Below are 18,686 nucleotides of genomic sequence, written 5' to 3' on the forward strand. Positions count from 1 at the left end.
TAAGAACTTCAAATTTATAGGGTAGTCTGAAATTTAACAGAACCAAAATCTTGCTTTAATGAATTTGAAAAGCTAGTCTACTTTTAAAAATGCTAGATCTAGCCTGAAATGGGCTAAACTGGCAGCACTGACTGAGATCGGATCGGATCGTGTCGTCTGGTTGAGAAATCTGCTCTCCTCTCTCAATTACTCTCTCACACTCGCAAAGCTTTATCAAGTGCTGAATTTGAACGGTACTATCAGTCGGATAGTCTAAGCATTTAAACACTGGAAATAGCTTAAGAGCTATCAATCGTTTAGATTTACTTTTCAATTGTATTTTTCAATTAAGTGTTTAATAAAAGCACAATTATTAGCTCTTATACAATGTTTGCATTCTTCGCAATTGTTCAAACGGCTGCCGGGACACGCTTACGTGCGGTTTATTTTAATAGTTTATCACCATCTCGTCACAAAATACGTGCTCGGCTCGTGCCCACACTGGTGGCCAGATTTATTCCGAGTGCATAATTTGTATACTGAAGCATTCACTATCGCGTCTCTCAATACGTGTAAGGCTTGTGCCTACACTGGTGGCTATAAATAATGGCCATGCTTAAAGTGCATGTATGCCAGAGCTTCGGTCAGCTTGTATATTTTTTTCAATGCATTTATTTAATTAAATTAACGTTATATTTTTGTTCATGGACTACTCCTTGGGTATATCGTAGACTCCGCACTCTCGATTGGCAGGCAGCGAGACATCTGAAAGAGATCCATTAGTTACGGGATGATCCTATACTAGTAGCTTTCAATAACACCACCTATCTTATTGGGATATGACAAGTTTAGATTATCCATGATTTGAATAAACTCCTCCAGATCCTTGGTCAGACGGGGGTTATAGCGCTTCTCCTCCCACACGCTGCTCTCTAGTTGTCCTCTGTAAGGATCAACGCTTTAGCACTCGATCTTCTCTTCATTTTCACATTCCTGTAACTCACTTGTAGTCGTGGGCTGGGTAGATGCGATAGTTCTCGGGCAGTGTAAAGATTTTGGTATGGACATTTTCGTAGAGAAATTCTGAACTGCCCTCCTGGAAGTCTGTGCGTCCACAGCCGCGTATCAGAACCGTGTCGCCAGTGAAGACGCAGGCCAGATCACGTAGCTCATGCAGCCATTGGTGTGGCCCGGAGTGGCTAGGACATCAATGACATGGCTTCCAAATTCAATACGATCGCCCTCCCTCAGATACAGATCCGCTTTGGCTCCGCTGGCGGCGGCAATCATCGACTGGCAGCCAGTCAGCTCCCTCAACCAGCCGCTGCCCGTGATGTGATCCGCGTGCATGTGTGTGTTGACTTGGGAGAAATAATAAATAAGTGATATTAGTTGTATATATGTATAGTGACTAAACATACTCGCTGGCATATTTGAGCTTGAAGCCCAGCTCCTTGACCAGCTGGGCATCTCGCTTGGCCTGCTCCAGCACAGGATCGATGATCACGGCCTCGCCAGTCTTCAGATCCGCCAGCAAGTAGCTGTAGGTGCTGCTCTCCTCATCGAAAAGCTGTTGGGAATCAGTTGGGACAGTTGCTTACAGTTTACATTAAAGGAGAGTACGTACTTGACGGAAGAAGAAGTCCGATGTAAAGGGTTGGCGCTCCGGCAGACTTGATAAACCATTCTGGATGTTTTCCAACAAGGCAAGCAAAGGGCAGTATGAGAATTCAAGAATGCATTGTTATTGTGTCGAGTATTGGTTAAACCTTCAGAGACTTACCGGTTGAACAGTCGCACATATTGTGGCACACAACGCCAATATAATCGCAAGAATTCGCAACATATTCCAAACTGAAAACGATGAAGGGACGGACCATTGTATCAGGCACTTCAATTCTGGTACTCAATGATTGAATTATGAGTGTTTTTTTATTGGACAGGTCCCCGCTTATCGGTCGCCCAGTTTCGGTTTGAATATTTTTGCTCTATCTCTAATTTATGGCTCTCACGGTAATGGACGGTACCCATTTTCCTGTCTGCCCGATATTTGTCAAACTCCCTATCTAAGGAACTGATTGCGTTTGATAATAGCTCAGAATGAGATAAAACTAAATACACTCAAATATAGTATAGATTCTGATCGGGAATGGAATTTTCGTTGCCATAAAGTATAGAAAAGCATAAGTATGCAACGTCCATTCAATTCATAAGTGATATGCATTTCGTTTCTAAGTACTAAGTACTTCTTTTAAGTACTCACCTTTAATTATTTCTCTGGAGAAAGAAACCAATACTCTGTATTCTTGGAGGACTTCTAAGAAACTGTTTCCAGTCTGGAGTAATGTGAGTCGAAATCAACTTTCGAATGGGGATCTGCTCTTATCTACTAATGATTTAGGTGCCATCAATTAAATCTTATCAGCATCAAGAGTCATACAAAATTTACGAGTGTGTGGGGGCCGGTCCGTCACTGGTGGCTATAATTTCCCGAATCAAAAGAAATTCAGCACAAAATAAAATGAATAAGTTTATTTGTGTATTTACATTAATGTCTGTATAAATTGTGCTAATAAAATCATCATACAATAATCTCTCAATTATCAGGTCTGCTTATACTACAAGACTATAGCCAAGCCCTACTTGTCGATGTAGAATGTAAGTACAGTGCACACCGAGCTCTACAACAACTACGATATATGTAGAGTACAAGTGAACCTCTCAACAATTTACGCAAGAGACTGCTAATGGTAAACGTAATTCTAATTATAATTTTGCACATGTCCGCCTGTTGGTGTCAACTGCCATCTGCTAGCAGTCGGGGTTTAAGATAGTTCCATTAACACTACGTGGCGGGTGTTTCCCACCCATTAGATGAGCTTGTGCCTGCCCAGAGAGGCTGTGTGCAGCGGACTGCAACTCTCGATGAGCATCGTCTGGCCCTCGTCCGTGGGCGAGGCTGCGGTCTTGTTGTGGTTGTTATTGTTGTGATGCATCCGTTTCATCGGTCGCTTCCGTTCCAGGTCGTGGCCGGGGTGCAGTTCCACGGTCTGTAGGCTCTGGGCCCGCTGCAGAGACAGCCGCAGGGGCTTCTTCGGTGGCGTCGGTCGCACTGTGCGAGTCTCTGTCGCTGGTCTGGATTCGTTCTCGCTGTCAAAGTCCAGGGACTTGACGCTCCTCATATCGCTGGGCAGTCGAGTGCGCAGGGTCTGCGCCTCGCTCTGGCGCGGCGTTTCCCGACGACGTTCCAGTCTGGGAAGACCATAGAGATTAGTATGGCTGGAACCTAGCGGAAATTCTCTGTTTACATACCCGTTGTACTGGTTGAGGTGCTCCACACTGCGGGCATGTCCGCTCATCAGATGCTCGCGGTGGAGCTGCTGTTGCTGCTGGAGGGGGTCGCGTGGCCGACGCTCCCGGTGACGCTCCTTCTCGCGCCTGTGGTGCTGCATGTAGGCGGAGTCGCTGTTGATGGAGATCTTCGAGGCGGAGAGCGACTTCGAGGGCATGGAATACATGTGGGGAAGACGCTCGCGCAGGTCGATGTGGGTGTTCTCCTTGATCAGGGTCTTGGTCACATGCGCTGGCGTCTGGGCGCTATCATCGCCCATCAGTTCAATTGGCTTGCCGCCCACCAGGGTGGTGATGTAGTTGCCCCGCTGGAAGATCAGCGGCTTCTCGGGCGGTGTCGAAGGGGGAGATGAGATACTAATGCTGGTCACATGCTGCGACTGGCTGGTGGGTGTCTGATGCAGCTGCTGGTGCTGTTGGTGCTGCTGCTGCTGGTGATGTGGCTGCTCCTTGACTGTCTGTAGCTCTTTCACCTGCTCCTCCAAGTAAGAGATTCGATGCTGCAGTCGCATGTTGTTCTCCTTCTCCTGGTCGAGCTGCTTCTGGGGGATAGGGAGGGATTTCTTTCGCAGCACCACCATTTGGCACTTTCCGGAGTTGCCCACATGCTTCTGCAGCTCCTCTTTGGTCTTGCTGGTCACCAGGCGCCCGTTGATCTCCAGAATGCGATCGCCCTTGTACAGTCCGTCGCCCTCCAGGGCCCACTCCACATAGAATCCCGGCTGATCGGCCCGCTGCTGGGCTGCCCATCGTCCGGACGTCGCATGCACCGCATGCAGGCTGAGCGATACCCCAGAGCTAATGATATTGTAGAGGGTCTGGGCCTCCGGCTTGGACTTCTCCAACCTGGCCTGCAGGGCCCGAGCCTCCTCCACTATGGAAAGCATCTGAAGCTCCTCCCGGCCGAGGGCATACTCCAGTTCTGCCTGACGGATGCGTATGTCGATGTTGCTACGGGCGGAAGAGAATGGGATGGGAATTAGCTTTAATCTTCTTCGTTTTTATCTGCTTTCATTACTTACTCTGTGATATCTAGCTTCTCGAGGGCGCTCTTTAGGTTCTTGATCTTGATGCGCTTATTTTCCGCCTCGGACTTCAGCCGGCTCAGCTTTTGCTCGGCTGCCGGTTTCTCTGAATCGTCCAGCGGCGGTCCGCTGGGCCGTGGCAGCTTTCCCAGACACAGCTGGATGCGCAGATTCTGGATGACGGCCTCGCGATCCTGCAGAGCCGAACGAAGCTCCTTTGACTCGCTGCGCGTGGAGCGGGATGAGAGCGTTCCGCCCAGGGAGCCGCCCTTGCGCCGTCTTCCGGTGGAAGAGCTGTGGGTGGTCGTGTGACTGCCCTCATGGCTCTCGGCTGCCACTGTCGTGTGGAGACTGTACTTGGCAGCACTGCCACAACCCTTCGGATTCAGAATGGTCTGTGAAAATAGGAAGAAGTGGCAGAAATTAGTTGACATTCGTTTCTTCATGGGAAAGTATCTGTTTCTAGAGTAACGTCTAAGATCTGGGTTGAATATGGATTGCAAAAGTATATTTATTTATATTTTTATAGATTACAAATCTCTTGGAAGTATTGTGATATACGAATATGTTTGTTTAGATGCACTTGTAGTGGCTTTATAAGGATCTAATTTGAGTGGGTTACTCCTTGGGTATATCGTAGACTCCACACTCTCGATTGGCGGGCAGCGACGCATCTATCTTCTTGGGATATGGCAAATTAAGGTTCTCCATGATTTTGATAAACTCCTCAAGATCCTTGGTCAGACGGGGGTTATAGCGCTTCTCCTCCCACACGCTGCTCTCTAGTTGTCCTCTGCAAGGATCAAAGTGTTAGCACTCGATCTTCTCTTCATTTTCACATTCCTGTAACTCACTTGTAGTCGTGGGCCGGATAGATGCGATAGTTATCGGGCAGCGTAAAGATCTTGCTGTGAACATTTTCATACAGATTCTTGGGGCTGCCCTCCTGGAAGTCTGTGCGTCCGCAGCCGCGTATAAGGAGTGTGTCGCCAGTGAAGACGCAGCCCTGATCCTTGATCACGTAGCTCATACAGCCGTTGGTGTGTCCAGGAGTGGCCAGAGTATCAATGACATGGCTCCCAAAATCAACGTGATCGCCCTCCTTCAAGTGGCAGTCCGCCTTGGCACCGCTGGCGGCGGCAATCACCGACTGGCAGCCAGTCAGCTCTCTGAGCCAGCCGCTGCCCGTTATGTGATCCGCGTGCATGTGTGTGTTGACTGAAATACGCACGTGGGATGATGAAATTATCCCCTAGGTGACAAGAGTGCCCCTTCCCATCTCACTCACTGGCATATTTGAGCTTGAAGCCCAATTCCTTGACCAGCTGGGCATCTCGCTTGGCCTGCTCCAGCACGGGATCGATGATCACGGCCTCGCCAGTCTTTAGGTCCGCCAGCAGGTAGCTGTAGGTGCTGCTCTCCCCATCGAACAGCTGTTGGCGGTGATGGTTAATCTCGACTGAGAAATTTCATCAGATGCGTCAGATGTGGTTTACGTACTTGGCGGAAAAAGAAGTCCGGCGTGAAGGGCTTGCGCTCCGGCAGACTCATTGTCCCGAATTGACTATGGACTGATCGATGTGATTGCGACTCTGGGTTCCGCTGGGCACTGCGGACTGAGCTACTTCTGGCCAAGATCGTCTGATTCTGATGGCTGACTGATAGCCGCTTGAGGGCTGACAACATACTGCGGCCAACGATTCGCATTTTTTTCAATTTCCCAGTGCTATGGGGGCGAGCAGAGCTTCGGTTCTAATGGGGTTTGCTCGGTCGGTTTCAGTATTCGGTGTTCGGCTTCTGTTCTGTTTACTTGTTATATAAGCACACAACTTTTTCTAGTTAAAAATTAATCAGTTGGCTTATGGAATCAAGTTTCCTAATATTGTAAATTACTGATAATTGAGCACTTTTTGTTTTTGCTTGAGTTTCGCGTCAGTCTCTCGTTTATCACATTTATCACAGCACAATTTTTTAGCGGTAATGCCTAGCAATCGCGAAATCTTTGCAGGTATTTAGTTTACAAAAAACACTTATCTTATGGCCAATTTTAGAGAAACAAACAAAATTTTAACAAACAAAGAGCACCAGCAACCGGACTATAGACAAATCAGCTGATTAGGTGAGATTCGCTTTCTCCCCAACTTTTGACGCTGTTGGAGCTTTTGGGGCTTTTGGGGCCTGTCGGTGGAACCTGTTGCTCTGCCACAACGAAAGCTTTTCGAGCTATTTACATAAATGTGTACATATGTTCCATGTAAAAAGCATGTAGATATGCCATTTCAGTCCACCTCTAAACCCCTTTCGAATATTGATTCGTAAACTTTATAAAAATTTTGATTTTTTGAGATGTTCTTTTAAAAATGAGCAAATAAAAAAAGCATGTAAAATAAGGTCGAAAACAGTAAAAATGCTATACCTGCCTTGTAGCAGAATTAATTAAAATTTCGAATCGTACACCCAGAGAAAAAAGCCTTTATTTAGATCCGAGATATAAATAATAATAAATATATAAAAAATAAAATATAAACTAGGGGGAACGTTGTGAGTCGCAGATACGGACCTGTCAGAGGGCGCACAGTCTGAAAGATCTGATACTTTTCTATGATTCTGCGTTTTTGGTTTTCTCGTATCTTCTAAAGTGTGGATTTCACAGATTCTCGTGCCTTGTGGGGGTGATTGAGTGATTGGTGATTGATTCAGAGTGACATCACAGGAGTCTGGATACAAATTTTCGTTGGTCTAGCTCTTATACTCTCTGAGAACTAGGCGTCAAACATGACGCACAGGCTCACGGACGGACAAACAGAAATGGCTCAATCTACTCGGCTATTGATGCTGATCAAGAATATATATACTTCATGTGGTCGGAAAGGCTTTCTTCTGGGCATTACACACAAATCTAATATACCCCTAAACTCATTTTGATTATCGGGTGTAAAATATCATGTGGGAATAATGAATGTTTCATTTTCAGTTGCAGTTTTTAATCTCGTTCCCACAGGATAACGCTGCACAGTGTTTACTTCCTCCTGCCATATGAAACAATTTGCACACCACCCCATAAGCCCCGAACCGAACTGAAAAGAACCGTTACAAAGTCTTGTCTCAGCTGCACTTAAGTGCAACAACCACCGCCTTGACATAACTGAAGCTCCCTTTCACCCCTCGCTGGCAACCCTTACCATTTGCTTGAGGAAGTTGCAGTTGTTGAGAAATTTGTACAAAATTAATAACAAGCAGGGGAAGGAAATCGAGACTGGACATTGTCCAGTCCAGAGGGAGAACGTGAGAACTTCTTCGTACAGCGGATTGGGCTATAAAATTTCTTGACTTTTCGTTCAGATCATAAATAAATTTGCATATTTTATAGAGGAGAGTTTCAAATATCAAATGCGGGCAGGGCTCTTTTCCTCCATGGCGTTGAGTAATTGATGTAATTTTGCGGAAGGAATTAATTGACCGTTGGAATGGTAGGGATCTGTGTCTGTCGTCAAGAAGGGTGTGAAATGCAGCCCGACTTTGGGGTGCGGTTTGTGGAAGGTCTTCGAAGAGTGTACTATGCTGATATTCCCTACCAGTCGCGTTGCGTTACTCAATATTTGGGCAATGCAAACTATTTGTTCAGCCATTTGTTATGGCCAATTTACTGGGACTATTTATAGATACAGTATTATTGCTATGGCAGCCTCTCCAACACCCCTTGACTAAACACCTGCCGGTTAATGAGTCGCATCGATGTGGATGCTGATGTCCGATGCTCGAACGCAGACAAAACAAAAAAAAAAAACAAAAACATACGAGTATTCGTCACTCACTCTTGCTTTCAATCATTTCGCTGCGAGTGAAAGTTCCATTGTGGCGTCTGTCCGACTTCTTTCCACTAAATTGCTAAGCAGAAATCATTTGTGAATATTCCTCTCCCCATTGCACCACAAATATAAAATATCTCCAACATATGAGAGAGGTGAGTGAGTGTACTGAACCCAGATGCTAAAGATCTGTGGGGTCATAGGCTACCCTTTCCCAACATTTTGACCCTTTCCAGCTTGGCGTAACTCAAAACTTCACTTCCTAGGAGATGATCACAGGGAATTCTCTTGTTTCATAAATATGCTAAATCTATTGAATCATAATTTCACTTTTCACACACTTATTCATTCCACTCGTCTCACTGGGGGGGTGCAGTATGCAGTATTTCACACATATGTAATACTCGTGTCTGGTAAAATATTTAGATACTCGAACGCCCAATCGGTTGAATGCAACTCTCAGGTTGCATCGGAATGAATGACTTTGCATTGTTGTGGGCCGCGTGAAAGTGTTGCTTAAAAATGCATTCAAATGCATTTGCAATTAATTGTCGAAAACTGTTTTTGTTTTGGGGCTCTGCCATTTCAATCTTTCGGTGTTTTCAACTCATTATTAGCTGGCATTTATTTCTGGGCGAGGGTAACTTTTGGTGGAGGGTGTTATAAGATAAACGTGCGGTAGGACCTGCAAGGGTATCTAAGAATTCGAATTGAATATCAATATCCCTCTGCTACGCTATATTTCGTCTGGTATTTGCTTGATTGTAGCTTTGATTTATCTTTGGCTATTTGCGAATTTCATTTCGACAACTTTCTAGCGAGAAACGATACAAAGTAATCGGGGGTACGTATAGTCCGCCAAGTACGAGTATCTATGTATGTATGTATCTGCCTAGTGGCCGATGTCTGTCTGGGTTGGTGATGGGAATGGGATGTGCGTGTCAACATCTAATTAGCGTGGATAGCATTTGGCGCTCTTATATAATCGAATCAGACAATGGGGCAGGGCAATGGAGGCAACAAGCGATAGATGATGCATTAATTATGTGTAAACATACGAGTACCAGTATGTTTCTGTCTATTTCTATAATGTGGTCTTACACAATCGTCGTGGCTTGCATAGCTTTCTGTTTCAGTTTCTGCAATCGAATGAACTTACCATGGAGGCGGATTTCTGTTTGGCAAAGGCGCGATGATGCGCGGAAATCGGTTCGCTAACCACACTTCCGGTGTCCATGATGGAAATCGCTCAGCTCAGCACTGCAAAAGAGAGACACAAGAGAGCAACATTAAGTGGCATGCTGGATTGTAGTGGAGTGTGTTTGGGTTGGGTAAGTTGACAGTGATATATCTGTGGTATCTGTGAGTGCACTTTGAACTTTTCGCCTGGCAAGTGGACAGCCCCACCAGACAGGCCCAGGCTGTAGCCTCCTCAAAGTCACTTTAATTTGCGTTCCGCTTCGCAAGACAAAAACAATTGCCAGACAGATACATACATGTATACATGTATGTGTATCTGCTTGTTAAGCCCCTTAATTTTATGGCATAGGAGGGTATACTAAAATATAAAGATAAGATGTGGCCAAAGATATAGCCCAGAACCTATGACAGCATGCTGTATCCCAATAATCTGTATTTACATACGAGTATTCATTCTGTATACCTCTGGCTAGAGGAGTTTCGTTTCCCTTCAAATCATTTTTCAAGTCCCACTAGTTAGAGGGTACCTTTTAGTCGGAATACTCCACTCTTGTGGGGTAGGGTTCTCGGGTGTGTGTTTGTGCAATTTTCGGTTGGCCGCTCTTAACAACTTTGGCACGTTACATTTACGATTCGTTGAAGCCAGTTTAATTAGGCGAGAAAAAGAACCTTCCTTCCTCCCATGTGTCAAGATTTCGTTCCATCATATCATTCATATTACGAGTACGTCCGAGGGGAGAGTGGCGGAAAGAAATGTTCATCATATGCAAATGAGCTCTGGTGTTGCTGTGGACGCACTTTCGGTGGTGGCAGTGGCAGTGGCAGGGCACAACAAAGAAATGCATTCGATATGCAGATTCGCACAGCCGCAAGATAGACGCTCTGGGAGATAAAATCTCACAGATGAGGTTGCATAGATCACATTACTTAATGTGCCGGCAAAGGAAACGGCAACTCTTTTCCACTCTTCCCTGTATGGTTTTCACTTGTTTATTTTGCCTTTGTCGGCTTCGGAAGACAAAGCCCTTCCATTCATACGCGTACATGGCCTGCACGGCGGATGCAATTGTCATAGATACTTGTGACATACTCGTAGAAAATGTATCTCATACGAATGGAGCAAAGGGCTTGCCAAACACCGTTATCTCGGCTTTTATAGGCCTCTAAAGCGGCAGAAAAACGAGTTCTATGGAAAACAGTGTGAAGAACAAGACCACCTACCGACCTAGAACAAATGGGTAAAACTTTCGTTGAAAAAGCTCTCGATAAAGTGAGCTTTTGTGGCTTATACTTGAAGTTCCAGCGGACGACTTTCGCCAACGACCATACTACGCTGAATACATCGGTTCTCGTCCGATCACCGAAATTAAGCAGCGTCGGGCGCGGTTAGTACTTAGATGGGGGACCGCTTGGGAACACCGCGTGTTGTTGGCCTTGTCAGCAAACTTTTTGCTCCTTTTTCTAGTTTTCTGTTTTTTTCTGTTTTCTGTTCTATTCAGAATTTACGAGTACTTAAAGCCAAGTGTGCAGCTTCCTCTGCTCAGTATCTTGTATCATCTTTATCTAATACCATCACTTTGACATTGTAATATTTTGCTTGGGAGCAAGTAAGTCATTAGTCTTGGGGAATAATCATCATGCTGGCAACGCTTCGAGCAGCGTTCTACAAAATTTAGCTAAGACCTCCATCAGCATGTTGTCTGGGTCTGTCTTTTGGGGCCTATCTCTGGGATTGCGTGCTGGGACAGGAACTACCTGGGAAAATCAGCGGCGAGAGGAGTGGGGCTGAGTTGTTTTGGTTAGCTCACCCAATGTGGGCCTATCATTAATCTAATTCCGCTTTAGTGTCTAATTATGGGCTAGATCTGGCCTGAACGAAAGCCCCGCCGAGTACTCGCACATTAGCAGTCGGATTCAGATCTGTCGCTGGCTGAAGTTTGTTAGATCGCTTTGCTAATGAGCTGAAATTAAGGGGATCTAAGAGGAATCTAGCCAGAATACGCCAGGGGTATCTGGCAGGTAAACTATCGCCAAATTGCAGCAGTGTCGGTTACTGTGGTGGCTGTGGGAAAAGTCTGTCAAGCATGAAGATCGTTCAACTACGAGTATTCTATATGTAGACACAGCCATTGGGAGCTACCTTATATGCATGTAATTATTATTCTTGAATTTGCGTGGCCAACTTTGAAGGGTTCTCCTTTTGTCTTCTCTACCATTTAATAAGAACGAGAGCAAGTGCAGCGACTGCCAGCTCAGGCACAGGTGTTTCCCAGGCCTCGTGCATGTGGGCGCTGAAGCCACTGAAGCGCAACCAGGGCAAGAACAAGTACAAGTGCCTAATAATTAAGTTAATGGAGATGGTTATGTGAGCTGTAAAGGATACGCCAGGGCGTAGAATATATTCGAACAGCGGAGCATTTGTGAACTAGCGACTCGAATCAATTTTGTTTAAAATTCCCTCAAGATCTACACGATCCCCTCACGAGTCCATCTCTATCGTTTGAAGTACAGTCAGCTCTATAATCATTTCCATTAGTCTACATTTACGTTTCGCACGTTTCCGGCGTCCGACTGTAACCCAAAGAGGGAGACAGCCATAGAAACATGACAAAAAGCCAAGTTTATGAAGCAATTTGGCTCAAGGTACCGAAACAATGTTTCAAGCCAAGAACAAGCTGCAAATTGTGATACGTACTACCCGGACTGTACTCTTAAATTCAAGTTGCAAATTGCATTTTCCACGATGATGATGATGATGGCCAAGCAACTGGAACGATGACCACTGGACAGTGGCAAGTAGCAAGTGGCAGGTCGAGGTGGCAAGTGAAACTTGTTCGAATCCGAATTCCGGTCTAGTCGAGATATCCCATACGACTGTATCAGCCATTGGACGTGCCGTTGGGTGCTCCGTTTTGGCTTAACGCACACACCAAATGACCCAAAAACCACAAAACGATGACACGTTTATTCCGTTTTTCCCGTGTATCATTTGTGTCTAGATTCCAGCTGAATCTCATGTCGCCTAACTTGTCGGCCAAGGTCTCCACGGGATCGGAGACGATGACTCTAACTGCGATTCTGTTGCAGATCATAAATTCCAATCAGCAGAGATCTCAATCAGTATTCGATGCCTGCCCGGCTCTCTATAGGTTCATATCATATGCATTCCGTTGAGATGTCAGTCTTGTCATTAATATTATTATGGGTATTTAAAACACACACTTCCCACACATCCAACAGAACTTGTACATATGTAAATCCGATGCAGAGAAACAAAATCAAAATCCAATTTACAAAATATCCCCTTTTCTCTCTATACACATTCTCTAATGTATTTAGAAGGCGTATCTTGCCACGCCTCTTCTTCTGTTGGGCCCCAAGCCTGTTTATTTAGTTTCGAACGCGCCTACAAAATTGTTGCGAGATGAGCTCAGTGCCAGCCAGTGTTCGCCCCCGCAGCTTGTGGAACAATGCAAATTAAATTGCTCAATTGCTTAAATGGAGATGACACCTGGTTCTAACAATAGTATGTGTATACTATAGCACGTACATTTATATAAAAAACTCGATTGAATGCTGTGACGCTTGGCTTAATGCAAATGAAGAATCGCCCTGAGAGCTCCAGCAAACTTAACACGATATTTACATCGTATGGTTTGTTCTCGCGCTCTCTCTCTGTCACTGTTAAGCTTTTCCAGAATTCTGTTAAGAAGCATTCTGTTAGCGCGTAAATGCTATGGGCCATAGGACGCCCGTCAAGCAGAGGCCTCTTTAGCTCAGTGGCAGAGCACTGGTCTTGTAAACCAGGGGTCGTGAGTTCAATCCTCACAGGAGGCAATTGGCAATTTTCTTTTTATTTTCATTTACTATATAATTACGCTAATTTTGAATGTATTTCATGGGTTGCAAATTGTCAGCAAGGTTCATATAATTATTAAAATTAGCTTAATTCAGTTATTAACAACCTTTATGAATAAACATTTGGCCCCAAGGGGGCAATGACTAAAAAAGGTTGTTTTGCTTTTTTGTTTTATTGGGGTTTTCTCTGAAACCTTAACCCTGCTCGGTCGTAGTTTCCAAACAAAACACCTGCGTCCCCCCTGGGTATGGTATGTGTTTGAGTAATTTATGAGCTGATATTTGTATCGTTTCACACACATTCGCAGATACAAATGTACCCAACAATTGGCATGGCTTGTCATTTACACATATGTGCACAAGTGTCACTAAGGCAGGCCGCGGCATTGATAATTTTAATCACATTAGGAGGCTGCCTGGTACATAGCCTACGAAATGGTCCAGTAAAGATCATACCAGAGACCGGCATCTGGCTGAGAATAAGCTTAATGTACTTGACATAAATACGGAGATTTCATTGTTGTTTTCGGGGCTTATGTTGGGCAAGAAGAGTTATCTCTTTGAGTGACATTGCCTTAGAGGTCGTTGGCTTCCTCACTTGCTAGGCTGTTCTTATACTCAGTACCTGCTGATACCAGAATTCATTGTCTTCAATTGATTGCTATTATTGGAGGGTTAATACTTGTAAGTAGGTGAACGTGTTCATAACGCGTACAGTGAAGCCTCTCTTTATCGTGGAATGCTCGTTCTGCGGTGGGCCTTCTTTGTTTTGTGAGAATTTGCTAAAGACAGCTTGCGCATTTATTTGACTACTGACTTGAAAATCGAATGCACAGTGAAGCTTACACTTGGAACACTAAGCGGATAAAACAGCATTCTACAAATTTTGCTCTTTCTTCTCGTACTCCTAAAAATAAGAAAACAGGTAGGTTTCCTTTGTTCTTTCCATAGAGGGAGTACCGTACTAGTTGTTTGTTGTGCAGCTGTTGCCGTCATGTCAGCTGATAATTGCCCATCATTTCAGTGGGCAATTATTCTCGTATACTAGTAAATGTCTGAGTGAATATCGCTCGCTCACAGTTAGAATGTCAGCTGCTCAACTCTCTGCTGACTGGTGGTGCAGATTGGGGTCGTGAAAGTCTCCGCACTGGACAAATCATCTATGCAAATCAATTCTAGAAAGTCGGCTTAATACCAGACTCAGATCGGAGGCTAGGAAAGTGCAAATTGCCCATGGCCTAGCCTGGCCTGATCTGCTGATCGGAAATACGTTCATATCGCAACGAAAGCGAATTCGAAATCAATAGCTTGGCTTGGTTTATTTTTGGAATGGAGATTGGCTACTCTCATTTTAATTGTTACAGCTTCTCGGCTGAATGAAAGTGAAACCCCAAGCCGAAACAGTTAGAGATATTACGCACACACACAGCATGAAGATGTATGCAAAGTTATCTCAAATCTTGGGCTTTCTATTCCCAGTTACGAGTCGAGTAGCCAAAAACAAAAGGCGGCACACAGTCCCCTGTTGCATCTTCGTCCACGCACAGACACGACCTGAAGCCCACATAAAAATAAAATACAGCCATCCAAAAATTTACATATCAACAAATACCTAAAACACAACCAAACTTTGATTAGGTTGTTAGCATTGAAAACATCAAAAAGCAGACAAAAGTCAAAGGCAAACCAGCAGAAGATTCCGAAGAATATGTAAATAAACCTCTCCAGAGAGCCGGCCTAGACATCCTGTCAAGTCGATAAAGGGTTTGGTCTCGAATTTCAATGAAGAAATGGAAATAGAAACACACAATTCGGTTAGAGCGAACAATTGTTATTCAAATGCATTCAACGATTCCCAAAAGGAAATATCTAATTAAAATTAATGACAAACTCGAGATGCAGGGAGGAATGGAGACAGGAGAACCTGCCACTGCATTTACCCCGAATCCACTAGAACCCAGAGATCGGAACGGAACAGAACGTTTCAGACAGAACCTGAGATCGTGATCCAACCGCAGAGACTTCATATGTAATTATATGGTCAGAGATCGGATACTCCGACGGCGACTCATACATATTTGACTGATTGATTGCCGCTGCTTAGGAATGCCAATAGAGGCTCCAACCTCATCAGTGAATCAGTTTTTGCGAGAAACTTTGAACTTGATTGCCGTCCGACTGTTTGCCGCTTATCTAAGCCACATCAAGAAGTCAAATTGTGTTTTAATGGCCAACACGACCGACGCCAGCCAAGTAATTTATTTATGAGATTTCAATTTTCTCCAACTCTTTTGTTATGATAAGGGGGCAGATCTGAAAGTCCCTACACCATAGATATTCAGATATCAGAACAGAACCATTCACCCAGCGTCGAGGGGATTATGTAAGGCAGGTGCCAAAAGAAGATCTTTGGGAGGAGTGGCCTTCCAGCAGAGGCACCAATACGCCGGGGGAAAATTGCTCCATCATCATTATTATTGCTGTGACGACCTCGTTTGGCGCTGAGGTTTGTACGAGTATTTAGAATGCACTAAGCCAGCGACAATTGATTCGATGATGAACCTTTCGATTTCAGCAAGTGATTTCGACGATTGTTGGATCGGATCGGCAGGGGCTTAACCAATAACCGAACAATGGAAGCGCTCTCAAATGTGCACAAGAGTCAATGGAAACATTTCATTTCATTGCATTTGATTGGCGGACGGAATGGGACATGGAAGGTCAGGGCATGGCCGGGCAGGGCAGGGAGGAAAGCCTCAATTTGGTCTTTTGTGCCAATTATTTACACTTGAGACATAAATCAATGATGTCGATGCTTAGGCCGATTGTTTGGTTTCGGATTGGATGGGCATTTAAAACCGCATTGCGACCGTTACTAAAAGGCGAGCGGCACAGATTTGTTGTTAATTATATTTTTAATTTTTTCGCTTAATTATTTCCGTTGGTTTTCCGTTGAATTAAGTCTGTGTTTCCTTTGTTTATAGAGCCTTCCTCCGGGCGGACACAGGAAATTTACTCTTGAAATAACTTAAAAAAAAAAAAACTCACACACATAGACAGCGGCGCAGGCGTAGGAGTTAGTTGTCTCTCCTTCTCTCGCTCTACCACTGGATTGCTGATTGAAGAAGGTTCAAAAGTCGCGCAGGCGCAGGGGCAGCAGACAGCACGAAACGAAACGAAACAAAACGAAACGAAATACCACGCAGAGCGAGAGCCACAACGTTGTTGGTCGCGTCTGTTTTAAGACTGAATTTCATGGCTTGATCAGTAGCGCAGCGAACGCAGGCGCGCATTTGCTCTCTGGTGGTGGGACAAGGTACGTACACACATGATCATTTCAATAGGTACACCTTGAAATTTTTCAATAATAATCAGTTTTATCGTACTTTAAGTTTTAAAAATGCCAATGTGTGGCAGTTCCGCGACAAATAAATGAAACATGGGAACTGCCGGATAACAGAGTTTTTATCGATTTGTATCAATATAATACGTAAAGTGTCAGTAACTCTTTAATACAAGGTGAATAATTTCGAAACTCTTGGCTTTTTGGCCATTTAAGAACTATTTCTTATATCTACAGTCTAAAAATAAACATATAATAAGTATTTTCTCTTTTTTTTCATTCTTATGGTACAGAGCATTATGCGTAAAAAAAATATATCCATGAGGCAAACTTTTACTAAAGATTTTTAAGGTGCCAAACAATTGACGTTTGAAAGTGGCCTAGTCTATCTTCCGACTTCAATCCAATCGAAAACTTGTGGTATAAGACATGGTGCCCAACTAGTAAATACTAATTAGACATAAAAAATAAATTAAAAATTAAAAAAAAAAATACTTTAAGAATAAGTGAGAGCCAATTTGAAGTTTAAAATATTGAATAAAACCCTTTTCTGTTATTTTAAAGATTACGTTGGTGTGTGTACCTATTAATATGATCATGTGTGTAGATACTCGTGTTTATAATTCCCGCTCTACGAGTCAGATTTTTCGTTTGAGCTAACTCTCCTCTTCTCTCTCGGTGTTCGCCTGGGTGGATGATTTTGCGCTGAGAGGGAGAGCGCGAGAGAGAGCGCGAGCGCGACAGGGAGAGAGCGAAGTGCACTGGGCTGTGTGTCTGTGGATTTATTGGGCCAGACACGACCCGATGGTGATTATAATGGTTAATAGAGTTCCAGTGCATTGAACCCCACTCCCTCGCCTCGCCTAGGCTCTTGCTCTAGTCTTGTGGGTGTCTTGGATATTTTGACAGCTGTCGCTGTTGCGCTGCTGCAGCATCCGAGATTTTTACGACTGCAATGCGGCATTTTGGGATTGCCTTGCTCATTTGCCTGCCGCTCCAGTTGCATCATCGCCAGGCGGACACATGGTGGTGCACTCACTCTTATCTCTCGACAGTGTGCAACGCTCCAGTGAATGCGCTCGTGCGCAAAGTCAATTAAAATGATCACAACAATCCCGAAGAACCCCTTCACCCGGTGCGAGGGATAGGACACGATGGGATCTGATATGATAGGGTGGGATCGTGGTGTGTAGGGGTTGCTGTTGCTGCTGGCGTTGATTGTATTTCCATCCATTAAATGCTGCCCAAAATAGAAACACATCAACCAAAATTCAAGAGCACACATAAATCAAAATTATACAAATGAAAAAAAGGAAAAAAAAGGATTACGCATGCGCCTCTCACGCGCTTAAAGTGCTCGACACCCCACCATTCCACACGACCCTACTAATTGCGAAACTTTTTCGAGTTGATATCGTTTCGATTAGCTAATGTGCGGCACCGTCTGGCTATAAATCAAAACAACCCGACAAAAGTGCGGGCCAGCCCATCGAAAAATATGGATACGAGTATTGTATACCAAAAAGCTGGAGAGTGAAATGTGCTTTACCGTTGTGCCGCTGGACCGGGGTCTATGGGTCTCGTATTACAAAATAGACCAAAAACTGTTAGCTCATTTCCATAAGCGTTCGTCGCTTCAGTCTTTCGTTTCTCCAGCGGTCGAAAGAAAGAAGAGACTTTGTCGGCCAGCCAGAATGGAGAATCGAATCGAAGAGGTATTTGCTGCCTGCCAAAAATAATTTAACCAAAGAAACAGCACTTCCTCTCCATAAAAAAGAAGAAGAAGTGGAGGGAAAACAAAGGAAAATCACTTGTCGCTGTCAGTTATACATGGCTACACTTTTTATGGTTTTCCATTTCCATCCCAAGCGAAGGAAAACATCAACAAAAAAGGGAAAAAGAGAAGACCGCAAGTGCCTGGAAAAACTCGACCTGCTTTGGGTTTCCACTCTCGGATTCCCAGAACGAGATTGCGGGGGCAAAGGCCACAGCAAACATAATAAATTCGAACATTTTTGTGGCACTTGAAAACAGAACGGAGACGACTCTGGCGGTAGGCGAGGGAGGGGTCGGGGTTTGTATGCTGTAATTTATGCCAAGTGGATGGAATTTCGATCCCCG

At 44.5% G+C, this 18,686-nt stretch overlaps 2 protein-coding genes, 2 non-coding genes and 1 pseudogene across 5 annotated transcripts; 2 read left to right on the forward strand and 3 right to left on the reverse strand.

Moving 5' to 3' along the window:
• Positions 1-633: 633 nt before the first annotated feature.
• On the reverse strand, positions 634-2,334 carry LOC108160406 (annotated as a pseudogene).
• Positions 2,335-2,496: 162 nt separating this feature from the next.
• LOC108160408 lies at positions 2,497-16,456 on the reverse strand. 2 transcript variants are annotated; one of them, XM_017294402.2, is made up of 5 exons: positions 16,275-16,456; positions 9,324-9,424; positions 4,353-4,750; positions 3,292-4,281; positions 2,497-3,231 (listed from the first exon to the last, which is right to left on the reverse strand). In XM_017294402.2, the coding sequence occupies exons 2-5, from the start codon at positions 9,399-9,401 to the stop codon at positions 2,850-2,852; spliced, it is 1,848 nt and encodes a 615-aa protein (XP_017149891.1). In that variant the 5' UTR covers positions 9,402-9,424; positions 16,275-16,456; the 3' UTR covers positions 2,497-2,849. The 2 variants fall into 2 exon arrangements, with proteins under 2 accessions (XP_017149891.1, XP_017149890.1); XM_017294401.2 differs by having other exon boundaries at positions 16,271-16,456.
• Positions 4,838-6,468, reverse strand: LOC108160409 (persulfide dioxygenase ETHE1, mitochondrial). The gene is made up of 4 exons (XM_017294403.2): positions 5,856-6,468; positions 5,644-5,788; positions 5,210-5,573; positions 4,838-5,148 (listed from the first exon to the last, which is right to left on the reverse strand). Exons 1-4 carry the CDS (start codon positions 6,060-6,062, stop codon positions 4,974-4,976), a joined length of 891 nt encoding a protein of 296 aa, XP_017149892.1. The 5' UTR covers positions 6,063-6,468; the 3' UTR covers positions 4,838-4,973.
• LOC117188522 lies at positions 10,680-10,798 on the forward strand. The gene has a single exon (XR_004472616.1). It is a non-coding gene; the product is annotated as a 5S ribosomal RNA (ribosomal RNA).
• Trnat-ugu lies at positions 13,130-13,201 on the forward strand. Its single transcript has one exon. It is a non-coding gene; the product is annotated as a tRNA-Thr (tRNA).
• Positions 16,457-18,686: the final 2,230 nt, after the last annotated feature.

This window comes from Drosophila miranda, chromosome 3, assembly GCF_003369915.1.
Source record: "Drosophila miranda strain MSH22 chromosome 3, D.miranda_PacBio2.1, whole genome shotgun sequence".
Lineage (NCBI taxonomy): Eukaryota > Metazoa > Arthropoda > Insecta > Diptera > Drosophilidae > Drosophila > Drosophila miranda.

What these genes read in the sequence shown, in the direction of transcription:
- LOC108160408 (XM_017294402.2), bottom strand. Translation starts at nt 9,401, where the DNA reads ATGGACACCGGAAGTGTGGTTAGCGAACCGATTTCCGCGCATCATCGC. An exon ending in AACAGAAATCCGCCTCCATG is followed by an intron (nt 4,751 to 9,323) that starts GTAAGTTCATTC and finishes CTATTTTCACAG; the next exon opens with ACCATTCTGAATCCGAAGGG. An exon ending in CACCTCAACCAGTACAACGG is followed by an intron (nt 3,232 to 3,291) that starts GTATGTAAACAG and finishes TGGTCTTCCCAG; the next exon opens with ACTGGAACGTCGTCGGGAAA.
- LOC108160409 (XM_017294403.2), bottom strand. Translation starts at nt 6,062, where the DNA reads ATGCGAATCGTTGGCCGCAGTATGTTGTCAGCCCTCAAGCGGCTATCA. An exon ending in CGGACTTCTTTTTCCGCCAA is followed by an intron (nt 5,789 to 5,855) that starts GTACGTAAACCA and finishes CACCGCCAACAG; the next exon opens with CTGTTCGATGGGGAGAGCAG. An exon ending in TATCCGGCCCACGACTACAA is followed by an intron (nt 5,149 to 5,209) that starts GTGAGTTACAGG and finishes TGATCCTTGCAG; the next exon opens with AGGACAACTAGAGAGCAGCG.